Below are 19056 nucleotides of genomic sequence, written 5' to 3'. Positions count from 1 at the left end.
CCTGAAACCTGAATGAAATCAACCTAAAGGGTAGAGGTTCTCTAATCCAGGAATAAAATGTGCCAGTTCATTTCTACCTCATGTACCCACTTGGCAGAAAAAGCAAGTTTGACTTTTTTTTTTTTTTTAATTGCAGGCTGATATTTAAAAACAAAACTTAAAGGGAATGCCCCTTAGACCCCCTCCCCCCTAAATGTTTTAGAAAGAAAAGAAAAAAAAAAATGAAAGGATTAACTGCAAAGACTCTGGTGTTTTTGGTTAGGCAATATGACTGTTAAATATTGCTAGAGCTTTAATCTTGGTGTAAGTGGATATTAATTGTGTTGTAAGGTTTTTGAAGGAAAAATGAATTTAGATTCCTTTCTTCTTTTCTTTTGCTTTAGGTATATACCTCCAGATAAAAGAGAAGAAAATGACCAGTCAACCCATAAGTGGATGGTATATGTCCGAGGGTCTCGTAGAGAACCCAGCATTAATCATTTTGTCAAGAAAGTTTGGTTCTTCCTTCATCCCAGCTATAAACCAAATGACCTCGTGGAGGTTAGGTAAGTATACTTGAGTTATTTAGCCTAAGAAGTGCAGATTTATTGAAGTAGATTTAACTGGAAAGTCCTGTATTATTAATTTACTCAGCCTTGGCTCTTGGCCACAACATGATTTTAGCCTGTTGTTACCTGTTGTAGATTACTGCCTCACCGAACAGGCAACTATCAGAATATAACAATTAAATGTAGAAATGCACCGTTATAGAAGTATTTAATGTTGTCATTTCCCGTGATCCATGTCATCCTCCCAAAAGTAACATCTAATGCTGGTTTTTTATACATTCACTAACCCACATTATTGTTACTGTTATTACTTCACAAAGGTGTGATGACAATATGCATATTATTTTGAAATTTACTTGTTGCATTTAGCCGCATATTCTGGACATTTTTATTTGATGTTCTATATCGTATATCCGTACATTGTGTGAATGTTCTGTGGAGGTAGTTACGGTTTATTATTAACAAAATCTCCTGTGTCCAAGTTGTCTTCAGTATATTCCCTTCACTCCTTCCTTTTAAACAAATTATTGCTGTTTCTGTAGCCCTTCCAAGTGGTGACTTTTTTTCTCCCACATACCATGTACAGTGGGGGCCTGGAGGTGGGGTGGTTGTCTTCTTTGCTTGTAATCGTGGCTGTCCCACCACCTTTTCCCTCCTCCCTAAAAAAACCTCAGTTCCTTTGCAGCACCTTACACGATCAGCTGTCCCTCTTTGCAGTCATTTACTAATTTCCAGCCACTCCCTGTTTCAAAAAAGATTTTAGCACTCAGTTTTCTGTGTTTCTCTCTACCATTATTCTTAAGGATTCCAGCATGCATATAGACAATTCCTCCAAAACCTTGGTCTGTGGGCTATGATTTCTGCACTTTGATGACTAGATTATTGTAGTGGTAGACCATAGAATCTGAGCTGAGTAAGGAGAGAAGTGAGTCAGATTAGAGCAGTGATGGAGAATGAAAACTGATGTGGTCACAAACAGAAGCCCCAGTGGGGTCCAAGAATAATTGGCATAGCAACTGAACTGGAAAGACAGAGGCTGGTGGTCAGTCAGAAAAGAGGATCCTTGGAAATGAGACTTATATAGGTAGTATTGATACTAAGGAGCCCTGGTGACGCAGTGGGTAAGAGCTCAGCTGCTAACCAAGAGGTCATTGGTTCAAATCTACCAGCCGCTCCTTGGAAACCCTGTTGGGCTGTTCTACTCTGTCCTATAAGGTTGTTATGAGTCAGAATTGATTCGACAGCAGTGGGTTTGGTTTTTTGTTTTACTGATAATAACCATGGGAGTGGCTGAAGTGAAGTTGAAAACCTATTTGAATTTATTTTTGTGGATGGTGTGAGTTGGGTTAGCATGTTTATCGTTCTCATGTGAATGACGTTATTATTGTCCCTGTATCTATTATGAGCTGATCCACCCTTCTTAAATTTATTCTACACTAAGTTTCCACATGAACATGAACCTGGTTCTGGACTCTGACAGTTTTTTCTACCAGCATTATTAATTGTTTTGCTTTATACCTGATAATCTGGTAGGGTATGTCCCTCCTCATCCTTATTCTTCTCAGCTTTTTCCTGGCCATTCTTGGACATACGTTGTTCCAGATGACGTTAAAGTTAAAAGTGTCTGGTTATAGGTTGGAATTGCACTGAATTAATGATGAATTTTCACATTTTTCATGATACTTAATCTTACCATCCAAGAGTATTATGTTTCATCTTTTATTCTGAATTTATTTTATGCTCAGCAAAGTTTTTTAGTTTCCTTATCGTATTCTTACCTAAATTAACATAGACCTTGTTTATCTCATTAAGATTATTTCTAAGTATCTGATGGTTTTATTATTTTTTTAAATATGATTTTCCATTATTTGTTTTAAACTGAATATTGATTTTATATATAGGGAAACTATGTGTCTACACATTTGCCTGAACCCTTTATTGGTTTCAATTATTTACTGTCCAGATGTATCTATCTAGAACAATCTCAGAGAGTCAAAGCAAGTACGCTAGTTTTCCAATGCAAATGAGATTTTTTTTTTCTTTTTCTACTGCTTATAAAACTTCCTTCATTTTTTTTTGAGCCTTGCCAAGTTGACACATACAATTAACGTCACAGTCTCTCTCAATCTGGGATAGTTCCTAAGCTTTTCAGCCTAGGGGAGAAGTTCTGGGCCTTTGAGAAGAAAGGAGATGGGAATGATTGTCTGACTAAGGACAAAAGTGTGATTGCCTGACTGCACGAAGGACGCGCTTAGGTTTGCAACCGTTTTTAAGTGAGACCAGTCAATGAAGTTGTTTTTCTCCAGCTGTAATCAGCTTCATGAATACAAGTGAGGAATAGTTAGAAAATTACTTTTATTTAACCAGGTCTGTGGTTTTGCCAAATGAGTATATTGAAATGAGTGAGGCTGGAGGGTTAGAGGTATACTCAATGGAGTGATTATAGTGACTGACCCTTTGGGCTGGGTGAGGTGAGGGTGGATTGAGGGTACTGGTAGAGGTTGAAAGGTAATTGGAGTTGGAGTCCTTAAGGGAATAAACTAGAAGGGTAGGAGCTGATGGTCAGATTGGGGTACATGAAATTTAGATAATGGGATTACAGTTGTTGGCGATGGCAGCATCTAGGATGTGACTGTGGGGTTGAGTTGACTAACGTAAAGAACAGCAAAGGATCATGGAGGAGAGGAACCCTAGGAATGGATAAGCCAGGTTATTGAGAGATCATCTGTGTGTATATGAATTGCCAACAATTAGGTAGTAGAATTGGAGAGGGTGACATTGAGCCAGACTGATATCGTCAAGAAATGAATGGGAAGACCTAGGGATCAGTAGATGGCAGCATTAATGGATGTGTGTGAGGAAACCCTGGTGGCATAGTGGTTAAGAGCTACGGCTGCTAACCAAAATGTCAGCAGTTCTGAATCCACCAGGCGCTCCTTGGAAACCCTGTGGGGCAGTTTTGCTCTGTCCTGTAAAGTCAGTATCAGTTGGAATCTACTCTACGGCAGCGGGTTTGGTTTTTGGTTTTTTGGTCGTAAAGGTTAATCTGTTAACAGATACGAAGGGTTTCAAACAGTGTTTGGGTCAGAATAAGCAGTGTTAGACTGCAGTTCCTGCTGTTAACGGTCGTCATCACGTGGGTAACGGTTAAAGGAACAGAAGGTAAGGTTTCACCCTGAAAAGAAATGAATGTTTTAGCTCTTTTGAAAATCTGTCATGTGGAGGAGGAATTTATTCTTAGGGATTCCAGACATTTCTAGAACTAACTAACATGCCAGAGGTAGAGAAGATTTGTTTATAATCGCTACTCAGAAATGTAAGGGAGAGTCAGCCTCCTTAAGTAGTGAGTTCTGGGTTGCTAGGAGTGGTCCTGAAAGAGTGGCCCTCTAAATGAATTAGTTGGACAGAAAACCATACTCATTGGCACCGAGTTGATTACGACTCACAGCGACCCTGTAGTTGGTCAAGGAGTTATTTAAATATAAATGTACATTCTGCATTTCTAGTAAAGCCCTCCTCTCTTTTTTAAGCCCTATATTTTTGTTGGTTTTCCTTCTTGATCATTGGTATGTATCACCTTCTGTGAGGAATCTAGAAAGAATAGAATTCTGTTTAGGGAAAGCAGTCCTTTTTTGTGTGAAATGTGTGTGTCTTCGGAAGCATAAAATTTGTCAGTTATGTCTTGTCTGTTGGTAGGTCTTGGATGCCCTTTTTGCTTTCGGAGACACGGTTGTAGGGGGATTTCCTGTTGAAGGCATTGGTTCGCTGGTTCCCAGCTTTGTGCCACTTTACTGTCTTTCGTGGCTGAGGTTCTTCCTCTTAAGGACGCCAACTAGTCACTGAAGTTTGGCTCATGTGTGTAAATTGAGGATCATACCTAGTTTTACTGTATCCATTGTGAGAGAATTTTAGCATATAAAGAGTGTAATTTAGGCATATTGCAAAATGAGTTTAGACTGTCCAGTTAGAGTTTATGTGATCAAACTTCCCATCAGTAAAATTTCTTTATTCTTCAGCCCACCATACCTTTAGGGCCCCCTGTACATGTATCTGGCCCTGAATCCCTGTTCAGACTGTTACCTCAAGTCGCCTTCCCATTGACCCCCAAGCCTTTTTAAAATTTTTTTAAGGTATTTGTATGAAAGTCTGTGAATCTTTAGGTGCTAGTACAGTTTCTAGGCACAGGTGAGAAAATGTGACATAGGATTAGGAAGCAAGGTCACTTTGCGCTTCTGCAAGCAGATCTCTGTAAGTTGTTTTGTTTAAATTTTATTGTAATATTAAAATTATTGTGGTAAAATAACAAAGTTTGACATTTTAGTTGTTTTTAAGCATACAATTCAGTGACATTAATTACTTCTACCAAGTTGTGCTACCATCTTTACTATCCATTTCTGAAAGTTTACATCACCCTGAGCAGAAACTCCAGTACTCCTTCAGCAGTAACTCCTAGCCTCTCCTTCCCCAGCCCCGGTAACCACTGATCTGCGTTCTGTCTCTCTGCATTTGCTTAATCTAGATGTTCCATGCAGGTGGGATCACACAGTAGTCTTCCTTTTGTGTCTGACTTATTTCACTCAGCATGTTTTCAAGGTTCCTCCATGCCATAGCATGTATGAGAATTTCATTTCTCTTGATGACTGAATAACTTTCTGCTGTCAGTACGTACCACATTTTGTGCATCCGTTCATCTGTTGATGGACACTTGGGTTGTTTCCACCCTTTGTTTTGGCTGTTGTGAATAATGCTGCCGTGAACACTGGTGCACACACATCTGTGTGAGTCCCTGCTTTAAATGGAACATGCCTGAGAGTGGAATTGCTGCTTCATACAGCGATTCTATGTGTAATTTTCTGAAGAACCCCTAAACATTCCCATGGCAGCTGCACCGTTTTACATTTCCACCGGCAGTGGACGAGGGTTCCAGTTTCTCCAAATCCTCACCAACACTTGTTAGTTTCTGTTTTTCTGATAATGGCCATCGTAGTGGGTGTGAAGTGACATCTCACCATGGCCAAACATCTTTTGTTTCTGTCTGAATCTCCACCAACCCCTTGGCTGCTTGTCCTACCAACTCAGCTGAGTTAGGCTGACGGTTGGCGGTCTTCTGTCTAGGGCACTCCAGTTTTCTCTGCTATCTTATGACTTAGGTGCTGCTTTCTCTACTTTCCAGGCCACTCTCATGCACAGGGGTTTTTCCTATCTTGGGCTCTCCTGGTGACCCCTGGCTCTGTGCTTGATAATTACCATCTGTTTTTAGGCTTCTCTCAGACTGGGTTCTCAGGCACTTCCTGGCTGAATTCATGTCTCTCCTTAGTTTTCCAAAAGCACATCCAGCTAAAAGTTTTTTTCTCCCTGCAGTCTTGGCGTCTTCTTTCATTATAATAATTCCAAGCTGGTGATTCATAATAAACATTTCCATTTTAAAGGCATTCTTGCTCTTCCCCCATTAACTTATACCATAATGTTTTTGAGTACTTAAAGAACTCACAGTTATATTTTTTAATTTTTTATGGAAATTTTCAAGCATACACAGAAGTAGAGTACCCACCACCCAGCTTTAACAGTTATTAACGGTTTACTAGTCTTGTTTCATCTATTTCTCCTCCTCCCCACCCTTCACCAATTATATTTGACTAAAAATTCTCTGGTCCAGCCTGCATTCACACGCATTCCCGTCTGTCCACTAAAATCGTAGTCACTGTCTAGGGAAGATCTAATTGTGAACATAGTTTCTGCTTTAGTCATCTAGTGCTGCTGTGACAGAAATGCCACAACTGGATGGGCTTTAACAAGCGGAAATTTATTCTCTCACAGTCTAGGAGGCTGGAAGTCTGAATTCAGGGAGCCAGCTCCAGGTGAAGGCTTTCTGTCTCCGCTCTGAGGGAAGGTCCTTGTCATCAACCTTCCCCTGATCTAGGAGGTTTGCAGCACAGGGACCCCAGGTTCAAAGGACGTGCTCTGCTCCTGGTCCTTCATTCTTGGTGGCATGAGGTCCCCCGTCTTTCTGCTTGCTTCTCTCTTTTATATCTCAAAAGAGATTGTCTGAAGATACAACCTAATCTTGTAGATTGATTCCTGCCTCATTAACATCATAGAGGCGGGATTTACAACACATAGGAAAATCACATCAGATGACAAAATGGTGGACAACCACACAATACTGGGAATCATAGCCTATCCAAGTTGATATACATTTTGGGGGGACCTAGTTCAAGCCATAACATTTTCTTCTAAGTCCTCTTACTAGACAGTTTCAAATAACTTGTCACTTTCAGATTGGCATTTTCATGATTTATTTTGTTTTTTTCCACAGTGGAGGAACAAATATTAGAGTGTAGGGTAGAGAACATGTAACTCAGAGCCTGTGTCTGTGGAGTTTCAGTCAAGGGCTCTGGCTCTAGTGGTGTGGCGTCCATCACATCACTTAACCATTTCTAAAGGTTTGGGTCCCCTCATCTGGAAACAATGACATCAGATGATGTGGTCTGAGTCTCCTCTGATGATTTGGTACTTGAAAGTTTAGTATAGGTTTGAGCTTATTTTTTTCTTTATAATCAGTTCTCTTTTATAATAAACTTTATAGAACGTTTAGCATATTGGTTTAGTGTCAAATGAGGAAGCCTAAATGAGTCTCAGAAGGAAGTGAGTTTCTAATCTCTCCATCCTGAGGAAACTGTTTCTCTCCGAGATGAAGGAGTGGACGTGGATGAATGTGCTAATGTCTGCTTTTCCCTAGAGAACCTCCTTTTCATCTGACCAGAAGAGGCTGGGGTGAGTTTCCTGTCAGAGTCCAAGTGCACTTTAAGGACAGCCAGAACAAGAGGATAGATATCATACACAACCTGAAGGTACCGTAACAGAGCATTGCACGCTCCCCAGATGCTAAGTGCCCTTTGTCACTTGGTACTTATGCCTTCTGAGAAAAGTGGTCAGTCACAGCAGAAGCAAGATAAACTGTTTGTAGTGCAGTATGCTTACTGCTGAGGGCAGTGGTGGTTCCATGGTAGAAAATCCCCCCTGTGCGTGGGATTTTCAGCCAGTGCACCTCGGGCACAGCTGCCGCTTGTCTGTCAGTGGAGGCTTATGATAATGTGATGTTGAACAGGTTTCAGCAGAGTTTTAGACCAGGAAGAAAGGCCTGGTAGATCTAATTACAAAAATCACCCAGTGAAAACCTGTGGATTTAAAAAAATAAGAACTATGGATCAGAATAGGCACCATGAGTCTGGGGCTGACTCGACGGCAGCTAAGAACAACAACTTGCTTATTGCCACGACACTCCTTTGCCCTCTTGGTGGGGATGGGGACCTGCTTTACAGCACAATGTGCATTCTGTACAGAGGTGAGCTGGTCTGCTGATAGAAGACTTGGATCTCTGATTAGCCCTCACCATTATTGTTTTGCTTGGGGCCACGTTACTGAAACATTTCTTTTTTTCAATCTATTTACTCTTGTATAAAATGAGGCAAATACTAAGTCTTACCTGTTTGCCCCATAAGGTTATAGTAAAATACAAGTAAGCATGTTTTGAAAAATAGAAAGTACTATATAACGTTGTAATACTTTTGTATTGTAAGAAATGGTTCCTGGTATATCCACAGGGTTCATTATGTAGCCATCATAAATTATATTTTATGAAGTGTTTGCTGTATGTGGGAAAATACTATCATTATAGTAAGTGAACAGCACGGGTTATAAAACTATGTGAATTTTTAAAGGTAGAAAAAAAAATACAGAGGAAATAAATCAAAATGTTAGAGCAATTAAGACAATGAAAAAATGGGCAATTTTCCCTCTTTTTATATTTTTCTAATATTCTCCAGTTTTATATAATCAACATTTAACATTTATAGAATATATTTTATAATTTATAACTTTTACAAGCACATTATTTTTCCCTTAGGCACTCTGTATGGTAGTTTTGTGTGCATTTTTCTCTACGTTTGATATAATCCTAATATTTTACTTCTCCCAACGCACCTGACTTTGCTTAGGGTTTACCAGATTGCTCCCATTAATTTTGTCCCAGAATTGAACAAAAAAGATGAGTCTATCTGTATAATCCCTTTTTTTCCTTTGTTCCACAAATGCACCCCTTTCAACTTCAAGGCATGCTGAATATGCCCTCTGTTGGTGATAGGATTTTGTTAACTTCATGTATAAGTTATTTTCTGGAGATTACTATAAGACTAGATTGCCTTAGGACCTCAGAGAAGAACTGAAACCAAATAAAGAACACACAGCCACCTTGTTCGGAAGGGCAGGATGCTGGCCCACTTACTAGAGGAAGATCTAGAATAGTTTCGCTTTCTGTTTACCCTACTTTAAGCATTGTACATACCTTTATGTTGCACTGGACCCAACCCTGGAAACCCTGGTGGCATAGTGGTTAAGTGCTACAGCTGCTAACCAAGAGGTCGGCAGTTTAGATCTGCCAGGTGCTCCTTGGAAACTCTATGAGGCAGTTCTACTCTGTCCTGTAGGGTTGCTGTGAGTTGGAATCGACTCGACGGCAGTGGGTTTGGTTTTGGTTTTGGTTTGGACCCAACCCTAGTCCCTAAAATAAAGAACATTGTTTACATGATTTTCCATACATCCTGTGGCATATATCATTTAGGAGCCTTGGTTGCTGAGTGGTTAAGTGCTTGGCTGCTAACCAAAAGGTTCGTAGTTCGAATCTACCAGCTGCTCCTTGGAAACTCTGCAGAGCAGTTCTACTCTGTCCTGTAGGGTCACTGTGTGTTGGAATTGACTGGATGGCAGTGGGTTTGTTTTTGTTTTTCATATCACTTAGAGTTCGTGGCGGGAGATTGAAACACAGTATTTTAAAATGACAGTATTTAAAGTATTTCTTACCAGTTTTACTACTTATTGGCCTCGAGGCCCTGAACATCCGTGTTGTGACCATTATTCTTCATTTGTACTGGAATATCATTTTCTCTGTCATTTCTGTGTTAACTCTCAGAACCATCTTTGAGTCTTCTTTCTGTGTTCTAAATACTCATTCAGTTGTAGACCAATATTCTTTTTTCATAATCTCTTTTACATTCTACCCATCCCACCATCGTGAGGCTACCATTCTACTCTTCCTGATCGTGTTCCTTAACTCTCATGTTTTCTCTCCCCTCAGTCCTTTCTACACACCACCATCAGATTAGTCTTCCTAAAACAGCAGAGCCATCAAGCCATTCCTCTCTCAAAAACTTTGATTGACTTCCTTTCAAGTTCAAACTCCCCATCCTACTTTTTGGGGGTCCTCACATTTTAACTCAACATACTTGTCCCAAATTGTCTCACACTAATCGCCTGCGGGAACATCCTTCTCCAGCCAGATCAGTATGTTTGTGTCCCAGAAATGCCATGGGCCTTCTTCCCTTGTGTTTGTTCACACTCTTCCTCTCCTCAGATGCCTATTTGAATTCTTCCCATTCTTCAAGTTCCTGTTCTCTCTGACACTTTTCTGGCTATTTAACTATTTAAGCCCTCAATGATCTCTCTGCGTTGTGAAATTCTGTTGACCATTTGGTCTTGTATAGGTGATTTCTTAAAGGAGCACAGCACTTATGGATGGTGTTCGTTATTTTTTGAGTCCATCTGTTATTTAGCTACAGGGAGACCTCAGGGATTAGTTTCAGTTCAGGGTTTGAAGAGTATCTCAGGGCAGTAGTTTGGGGAGTCCTCCAGTCTCACCCAGTCCACTTGTTTTTGTTTTTTTAATTTGAGGTTCTGTTCCATATTTTTCTCCTATTCTATCAGGGTCCATGTATTGTAGCCCTGATTAGAACAGTTGGTAGTGGTAGCTGGGCACTATCTAGTTCTTCTGGTCTCAGGGTAGACGAGGCTGTGGTTCGCGTAGACTCTTTGTCCTGTAGACTAGTTTCTTCTTTGAGTCTTTGGTTTCCTTCTTTTTTGTTCCAGCTGAGTGTAGACCAATAGTTGTATGCCTTTGTCTTTTTAACAGTCATACTATTGGCTAATGTTTAAGCATTACAACTCCAGGAACTACTATTAATCCACGCTTTATTGTTTTTTATCTTATGAACACTAAATCTCATGACTCACTGTGTCGTGCTGTTTGTGTTGGCTTCCAAGGAACTCAGAAAGACTTGAAATCTACATGGCTGCCTTTTTTTTCCCTTTATCCTTAACTTTCCTTTATGCCCAACTTTATTATTATTTCTTTGAATCTCTCCGTATAGTATTTATATTGATACGTTGTCACAAATCCTTTTTTTAAAATGGTAAGCTATAAATAAGAACTTAGCCTGTTTATATGTAATTATAAACTCTTTTGTTTATATTATTAAAATATTCACTCAGTTTATGCTCATTTCTCTCCTCTAAAATATCCATGATGTTAATATATTTAAAGTAATTAGCATTGCCTATCTTGCAGAAATTTTCATTCATTTTTTTCAAAAGTGCTTATTAAATATACCATAAGTATATGATTGTGTCATCACACTGTATATGTAATTTTATAGTCTTTTTAATATTTTTACATAGTCTTTGTAAACATCATCTAAGTGGCTGCATAATATTTCACAAATTGATGGTCTGTGGTTTACGTAACCATTCCTCTATCGGTATATTGCTTTTGGCTTATGGTTATTATAGATAATGCTGTAGTATTTTTTTTGTGTATAAAACTTCCTTCATTTTTAGATTGTCCTTATAATAGATTTTGACCCAATGGCATTTAACAACAACATAGTTTATATGAAAGTTACACTAATTCAACCCAACCCACTGCCATTGAGTCGATTCTGACTCCTAGTGACCCTGTAAGACAGAGTAGAACTGCCTTATAGGGTTTCCAAGGCTGTAGACCACCACATCTTTCTCCTGCAAAGTGGCTGGTGAATTCAAACTGCTGACCTTTAGGTTAGCAACCAAGCATTTTAACCAGTGTGCCACCAGGACACCTTTTAAAATTATAATAACTATTGAATGGGAAATTAATTTGGTCTTGTAAACCTTTACCTAAAGCACAATTTAAAAAAAAAAAAAAGTGTCTTGTTAACAGAAGCACTTGTCATAGACTCTCTAGAGCTATACTGCCCAGTATGGTAGCTGCTTACCACACATGGCTGTTGAGCACTTGCAGTGTGGCTAGATCAAATTGAGATGTGTGCTGTAAGGGTCACATACACTTCGAAGACTTAGTACAAAAAATGGTTCTGTGTTCGACTACTAGCTGAAAGGTTGGTGGTTCAAACCCACCCAGAGGTGCCTTTAAAGACAGGCCTGGCTAAAATATATGATAGAAACATATACGTGTGTGTATATATATATATATATATATATATATGAACTCACTGCCATCCAGTCGATTCCGACTCATAGCGACCCTATAAGTAGAATTGCCCCATAGAGTTTCCAAGGAGCGCCTGGCAGATTTGAACTGCTGACCTCTTGGTTAGCAGCCATAGCTCTTAACCATTACACCACCGGGGTTTCCATGTATGTGTGTGTGTGTATATATATGTATAAAATAACTGCTTGTGAATCTGAGATTCTTACTACTTTTATTCAGCTTTTTCCCTCAGGAAAAAGAAGTTAAGAGGGTTTTTAATGAAGTGATACCTTGATAGTTTACACAACAGTGAAAGTAGATCTATGAATCCTTGTGGTGAAAGGAGTCTTAGATATATGTCCTAAGATTTACAAGTAAGCTCAATGGAATGTAATGGTCTTTTCGTATCTTTCTACAGCTGGATAGAACTTACACTGGCTTGCAGACTCTTGGAGCAGAGACGGTAGGTTTCTTCCCACAGTATTATTTGGGAAGAAGTAGAATGAAAATTGATCTTCATTTTTAATTAGAAAAAATAAATGAGCACTAGATTTTTTTGTGTGTGTGTGATGTAATACCAGCAGTGGCCATTATAACCACTCAGCAGTCAGCTAGTTAGGTATTACTCTGTCTAGGGAAACAGGTTTTTTTTTTACAGGAAATGTGCTGTGTTATATCAGAAAATATTTATTGAGCGCCTACTGTATGCTAGAGTGCTGATCCAGGTGCTGGTGATTCAGAAATTAACAAGACAGGCACCAATCCTCACGGAGTGATAGTCTTGGTACTGTTGAGGGTGGGGGGGTGGTGGGTAGACAGGAAACACAAAAGCAAATAAAATAATTTTGAGTACAAATAATTGCTATGGATTGGGCTTCCTGTGATGTTGATGGTGGACTCACGAGCCCGGATTGTTGCCCAATTGTGTAGGTAGTGGATGTTGAGCTCCATCGGCATTCTCTTGGAGAAGACTACATTTATCCTCAGTCCTCTGAATCAGATGTCTCTGATGCCCCTCCATCTTTGCCTTTAACCATTCCAGCCCCAGTGAAAGCTTCCTCACCCATAAAGCAGTCACACGAGCCAGTACCTGACCCCTCTGTGGAGAAAGGTAACGTAGCATTTTCTCTTGTGTGTCATCATCCTGGGGCATTCCTTTCTCATCTGCATAATATGATTCTGAACTGCTGCTTTCAGAGGCTTAGAGTGTGTGGAGAATAGTTTTTCCAGAAATAGGCATGCTGCTTCCATTGTAGTAGTCCCCCCAGTATCCGCAGTTTCAGTTACTCGCAGTCAATCGTGATCTGAAGTAAACAGCTCATAAGTTTTAAATTGTGCACCGTTCTGAGTAGCAGGATGAAATTTGGCACCGCCCTGCCCAGGACGTGAATCATCCTTTTGTCTGGTGTATCCACACTGTGCACACTACCTACCTGCCCGTTAGCTAGTAGCCGTCTCAGTTACCGGATCCACTGTCGCCGTGTCAAAGTACTTGTGTTCAAGTAACCCTCATTTTACTTAATGGCCCCAAAGCGCAAGAGTAGTGGTGCTGGCAATTCAGATGTGCCAAAGAGAATCTGTAAAGTGCTTCCTTTAAGTAAAGGCATGTATGTGTAGGAAGAAATATAGTGTATATAGGGTTTGGTGCTGTCTCCGGTTTCAGGCATCCGCAGGGGCGGGTCTTGGAACGTATCCCCATGGAATATGGGGGACTACTGTACTCAGTCCTAGTATGAAGACAGCTACGTCCCTACTCTCCTCAGAAAAATGTTTTTCATAAAGTTCTGTAAATATTTTATATAATGTAGAAGTCACTAAAAAGTATTAGATTTTTATTCTTTGGTGATTATAATGTCTTCTTCTAGTGGGAGACTTTTTGGCTCGGCCCCTGATTAGGTGAACAGGAAATATTAAAATTAAGCATCTCATCTTTTTAAAAATACAATATAAGAGTGATCATAACAAAAATACCTTTGACCCTGGCATTTTTCCATTTAGTAAGTATATAATTTTATATATAGATAATATATATAAAAAGAAATAAAATGGATTCTAAATAGTGTTAGTTTTATCTCTAGGCCCATATTGTAATGTAATGTTAATATAGTCATTATTTTGTGAAGTCTCAACTTTATTCCTCTTTAGATCTCAGTTGCATCCTTTTTATGGGCATTTGATAGATGAACATCATTAGATGAAGCAAATGCTTTCTTTTGAGTTTTTCCCCTTTCTCCAATTTAAAGAGTTTTCAATTCGTAAGTAAAAAAATGGGAGAACATAATGAATTGGTGTGCTTTTTGTGTTATGTATGGTTTATAGTTGATGTGTTTTCTAATTTTAATTAAAATTTTAATGTAATTCTGGGCATGCCGTTTACTTTTCACCCCCAAAATTTAGAAAGGTATAAGAAATACTGTTGATTATATTTGTTTTACTGCTGATAAGTGGTTTAAATGGCTGCTGAAATGATGAGGGATTTGTGTTGTTTCGTTCTTTTTTCGTGATGGTAAGGTTTAATATTTCAGAGTGACCTATGACACATCGTTTGCCTGTTCCATTTTAATCAGGATTCCCAGTTAACACTGAAGCTGAGAGACACACTACATTTTATTCTTTGCCATCTTCATTGGAACGAACACCCACCAAAATAACAGCATCCCAGAAAGTTACCTTTTGTTCTCATGGCAATTCAGCTTTCCAGCCAATAGCATCAAGCTGCAAGATTGTGACACAAAGTCAGGTTCCTAATCCTGAGTCACCTGGCAAGTCCTTCCAGCCCATCACCATGAGCTGCAAGATTGTGTCAGGTATGCAGAAGAGGTGTTGAAGATGATGCTGGGGGAGTTGACTGGATGTAAATATTGCAGGAATAACAAAACAGAGCACTTTGGCTTTTTTTTCCCCCAAGTTCTTCTAAGCAAGGTTTTTGTTAAACAAGAGAGCTAATCACTGTTCATAGCACTTAATTGGGGGCAGAGTCATTCATATGGAACCAATTGTTGAATGTGGGAAGAAATTAAATACAAAATGTTCAAACTTTTGTGCCCTCCCTCTCCAGTTTTACCTGTGAACAGCACAGGTGAAACCTTTGCTAGGGTAGGAAGTGGAAACTAAAGTAGGAATTGAATTTTTGGGGTTATTATATATGGAAACCGGAGTGGTCAGTCATAGAAAAAATTTAGAGGCCATTTGGTTCGGAGTTAAGTGTCAAGGGTTGGAATTGGTTTGGAGTTCAGTTATCTTTTAATCTCTTTCTGGCCACGCTAGAACATCATTTATTCCTTGGTAGTTGTGAAGTTGGGTAGTACTTTGCCTCACGGCAGCTCTTTGCCACATTTATGCTAGATAAACTTCTAGTAGGAATCTTCATCAGAGTGTACTTCATGGTTTTGGCTGTACTGACTCAGAGAAGACATGAAAGGGGTAATTAAAAGCATCCAGGCAGTGAGAGGGCGTCTAAACAACACATAAATGAAGTCGCTAAGATTAAACAGCTAAGCAGAAATGTATTCCCAAGTCATTGAAACTGATGAAAAGTTTTAGAATAAACATGGACTTATCAAAACAAGGAAGTGTCAAGAATGTCTCTCATAAAGCTCAGAAAAGCTTAATTTAGGATAGGTAGAAGAATGTATAATTTTACCTACCAGTCAGAAACATTCTGGAGCTTGCCGCTTTGGAAATGGAATAGCTGGACTTATAAATTGATTTGAAGTTCAGAAAAATGTTTAGCAGTACATAATTAACCTTTGAGAGTATTCTATGGGAATTTGAATCCCTCTGAACCTTGGTTGTGACATTGTCTTGACAGAGACTTTTGTCTTGGGTAGGTGAATTTCACATTTTCCTATTGGAAATTAGTTGTAAATCAGGACACCTGGTTCTTAAGTCCAGCTGTTCACTTACTGATTCCACCCTTATTTTAGTGTGTACCCCATATTATAAACAGGGCTTCAAACTGGTTTGTTCGATTCGACACTCTGCTGAGAATTTGCATTTTCACCCCAGGTACACTGAATCAGAATCTACAGTTTACCAAAGTCCCCAGGTGATTCTTACGTCAGAATCTACATTTTACCAAGATCCTTATGTATCCCCTGGGGACCTTGGTAAACTGTAGATTCTGATTCAGTGTACCTGGGGTGAAAAGGCAAATTCTCAGCAGGGGGTTGAGCCAGAACGAACCAGTTTGAAGCCCTGATTATAAAGGATCCTTGGTGGCGCAGTGGTTAAAGTGCTCTGTGGCTAACCAAAAGGTTGATGGTTCGAACCCACCCAGCAGCTCCGCAAGAGAAAGATGTGGCAGTCTGCTTCTGTAAGGATTACAGCTTTGGAAACCTTTTGGGGCAGTTCTACCCTGTCCTGTAGGGTTGCTGTGAGTTGGAATCAACCCGACAGCCACAGGTACCCAGTATTGTAACAGCCTGCCTGTGATGACAAGAGCTATATGTGTTATCTTCAGGATACAGCAGCTCCACGCTGTCATGTGACATGCTTGCAAATCACCAGATGATCTTGTTAAAACGCAGGTATATTTTCAGTAAGTCTGGGCTGGGGCCTGAAAATCTGCTTACAAAAAGCCCCCTGCTGCTGCCTGTCCACAGAGGAGGGAGGTGGACAGTGAACGTGCTGATCCGTGGCCTATGCTGTGCTACTGTGCTCAGAACCCGAGGCAGACTGGTCTATTGTCTTTTCCTCATTTGTCACCTGTGTTCTGGCCACCCTGCCCCTCTTTTTTCTTCAGCATCTTCTTAGGTGGGCTGAGTATATGTATTTTCTTTCTCGTCTCTCTCTTTAATTAATAAAGGTTCCCCAATATCAACTCCAAGTCCATCACCATTGCCTCGAACCCCAACTTCTACTCCAGTCCACGTGAAGCAAGGCGGTGCAGGCTCTGTTATTAGTAACCCTTATGTCATCATGGACAAGCCCGCACAGGTTATTGGTGCCACTGCTCCCGGTACAGGTGTGTATTTGGTCAGTGTTTGTGGATTCCAAAAGGGTTGATCTTTTATTAAAGACGACATCCTGGCATGACTCAGCAGCCGTGTAATGAAAGACTGGAATCCCCACCCATAAACCAGGTAAATATTATAAAAGTAACCCGAGTGCTGTTACTCTGAGGGAAGATTTACTGTTCATAACAGTTTTATTTTTAGAAATTTCCTTAAGTTTTCTTTTTAATTTTCAAGGATTAAAAGTAAACCCTAAAATAAAAAGGTAAATCCTAATTAATTTTTGATTATTAGAAATTATTTTCTCATTGATAATATTTTCCTTTGGGAAGTCTTACTCTTTTTGGGCCTGTAAGCAATGTGGTTATTTTCCAAATTATGTTTTTATTAAAAGAATAGTTTTGCGAGCCATACACATTGCTACCAAATCAAATAAAAAAGTGATCCTTACTTCTCTGTGAATAAGAAAAATTTTGTCTCTGAGAGAGAAATTGAAACCTACAGTTAAAAGAAGAGAACTCCCAGAGGGAGGAGAGTGACGTTTTGGATTCTTTGTGTTCGTTATCAAGCCACACAACTGCATGTTTTCAGGTTTTTTGAAGTGCTTTACTAGCATTATTTTATTTATTCCTTTTGATCAGCCACTATATTTGAACACATGCTCCTAAGTGTAAACTTGCCTGTAACTTTCGCTTCTAATTAAATCGTGAAAAGGTAAATGAAATCACAGGGATGACTCTAAGGTAATGAGACCAATTTTTTTTAAGGTACTGGATTTAACACCATGGATGAATATTATTGTTGTTAGGTGCCTGCCGTTCAGTTGGTTCTGACTCACGACGACCCCATGTATAACAGAACAAAACACTGCCTGACCCTGTGCCATCCTCATAAGCGTTATGGTTGAACCCATCGTTGCAGCCACTGTATCAGTCCATCTCATTGAGGGTCTTCCTCTTTTTCTCTGACCCTCTGCTTTACCAAGCATGATGTCCTTCTCCAGGGACAGATCCCTCCTGATAACATGTCCAAAGTACATGAGATGAAGTCTCACCATTTTCGCATCTGAGGAGCATTCTGGCTGTACTTATTCCGAGACAGATTTGTTCGTTCTTTTGACAGTCCATGGCATATTCAGTATTCTCCACCAAAAACAGATGTATGTTGGGCCCTTTCCAAATAGTAGTTTTACAAAGTGGAAAAGCCATGCACTTTGAGTGCTTTAGTTATGGAACCTTTAGAAAGTAACTGCTTTCACAGCTTACTTAACCTTTTGAGTATACTCAAGGGTCGCCAAGTAGGTGCCCTGTAAGGATGTTTAATTTTCGGAACCAGCCAAAAGTCTTTGGAGGCAAGTTTGGTGAGTGGAGTAGGGGAGGAATCAAGTTGTGAGCATTGGGAACTTTATGGAATAGGTATAACCTCCCATGGAAACTGCTTTGAAGGAGCTAGCATTTATGAGAATGTGTGTTTTCTGACACGTTTGTTGAACAGCTGATGCTGCTTCATTACAGCGTCTCATGTAAGGAGCCCAGTGTGTAACGTCCACATACCGTTACTTATTTTTCTACATATAAGGACATAATAGTTTCAGAAATAGAGTTTTCAGCTCTTAAAGATAGAAAATAAATAATGAAAAAGAGGAGAGGGTGGAGAAAAATGCTTTAAAATTGCACTTTGTAAGTTTCACTTAGTTGATACTTTATTTTTAAATCTGCCTTGTTTATCAGGAAGTCCTACAAGCAAGCCCTCCACTGCCTCCCAGGCCTCTCAGGGACCAGCTTCCCCCATTCCTAAAATCCATGGAAGTAGTTTTGTCTCATCTGCTGTCAAGGTAACACTCTTACTGCGTTGTTGCACTTGGCTGACTTCTAAAGACAGTCTGTTCAGCCTCAGCGAGAGTCTGTCCCTTAATAATGCAAAATTCACAAAGCAGATGATTCATGCTAGTAGACACCTGGAAGATTGTATACTCCAGACTCCCCCGCCTGGTCCTTGATCTCTTCCTCGTATAGAAAATGCTTCTTAGCACTTTTATCAAACAGTCACCCAGCATCTATTTGAAAGCTTACTGTATTGAGCAGGTGGCCAATTTTTTTAACAGCTTTGTTATAAATTTTTTTATAAAAATACTCATCTCTGTGAATCTGTGAAACATCTCATAACATGGATGAATCTGGAGGGTGTTATGCTGAGTGAAATAAGTCAGTCACAAAAGGACAAATAATGTACGAGACCACTACTGTAAAAACTC

At 39.6% G+C, this 19056-nt stretch overlaps 1 protein-coding gene across 2 annotated transcripts in view; it reads left to right on the top strand.

The window, feature by feature from the left end:
* The window catches only part of YEATS2 (YEATS domain containing 2), an 84468-nt gene that overhangs the window by 24661 nt on the left and 40751 nt on the right, over positions 1 to 19056 (top strand). For both annotated transcript variants that reach the window (XM_049881493.1, XM_049881501.1), the window contains exons 7-13: positions 384 to 545; positions 7288 to 7399; positions 12266 to 12314; positions 12782 to 12958; positions 14415 to 14654; positions 16655 to 16813; positions 18533 to 18636. In XM_049881493.1, coding sequence (XP_049737450.1) covers positions 384 to 545; positions 7288 to 7399; positions 12266 to 12314; positions 12782 to 12958; positions 14415 to 14654; positions 16655 to 16813; positions 18533 to 18636 — 1003 coding nt within the window. The remainder of the gene's footprint in view (positions 1 to 383; positions 546 to 7287; positions 7400 to 12265; positions 12315 to 12781; positions 12959 to 14414; positions 14655 to 16654; positions 16814 to 18532; positions 18637 to 19056) is intronic.

This window comes from Elephas maximus, chromosome 1 (assembly GCF_024166365.1).
Source record: "Elephas maximus indicus isolate mEleMax1 chromosome 1, mEleMax1 primary haplotype, whole genome shotgun sequence".
NCBI lineage: Eukaryota > Metazoa > Chordata > Mammalia > Proboscidea > Elephantidae > Elephas > Elephas maximus.
Note: the sequence above shows the minus strand (reverse complement) of the source record. Positions and strands in the feature narration are given on the sequence as shown.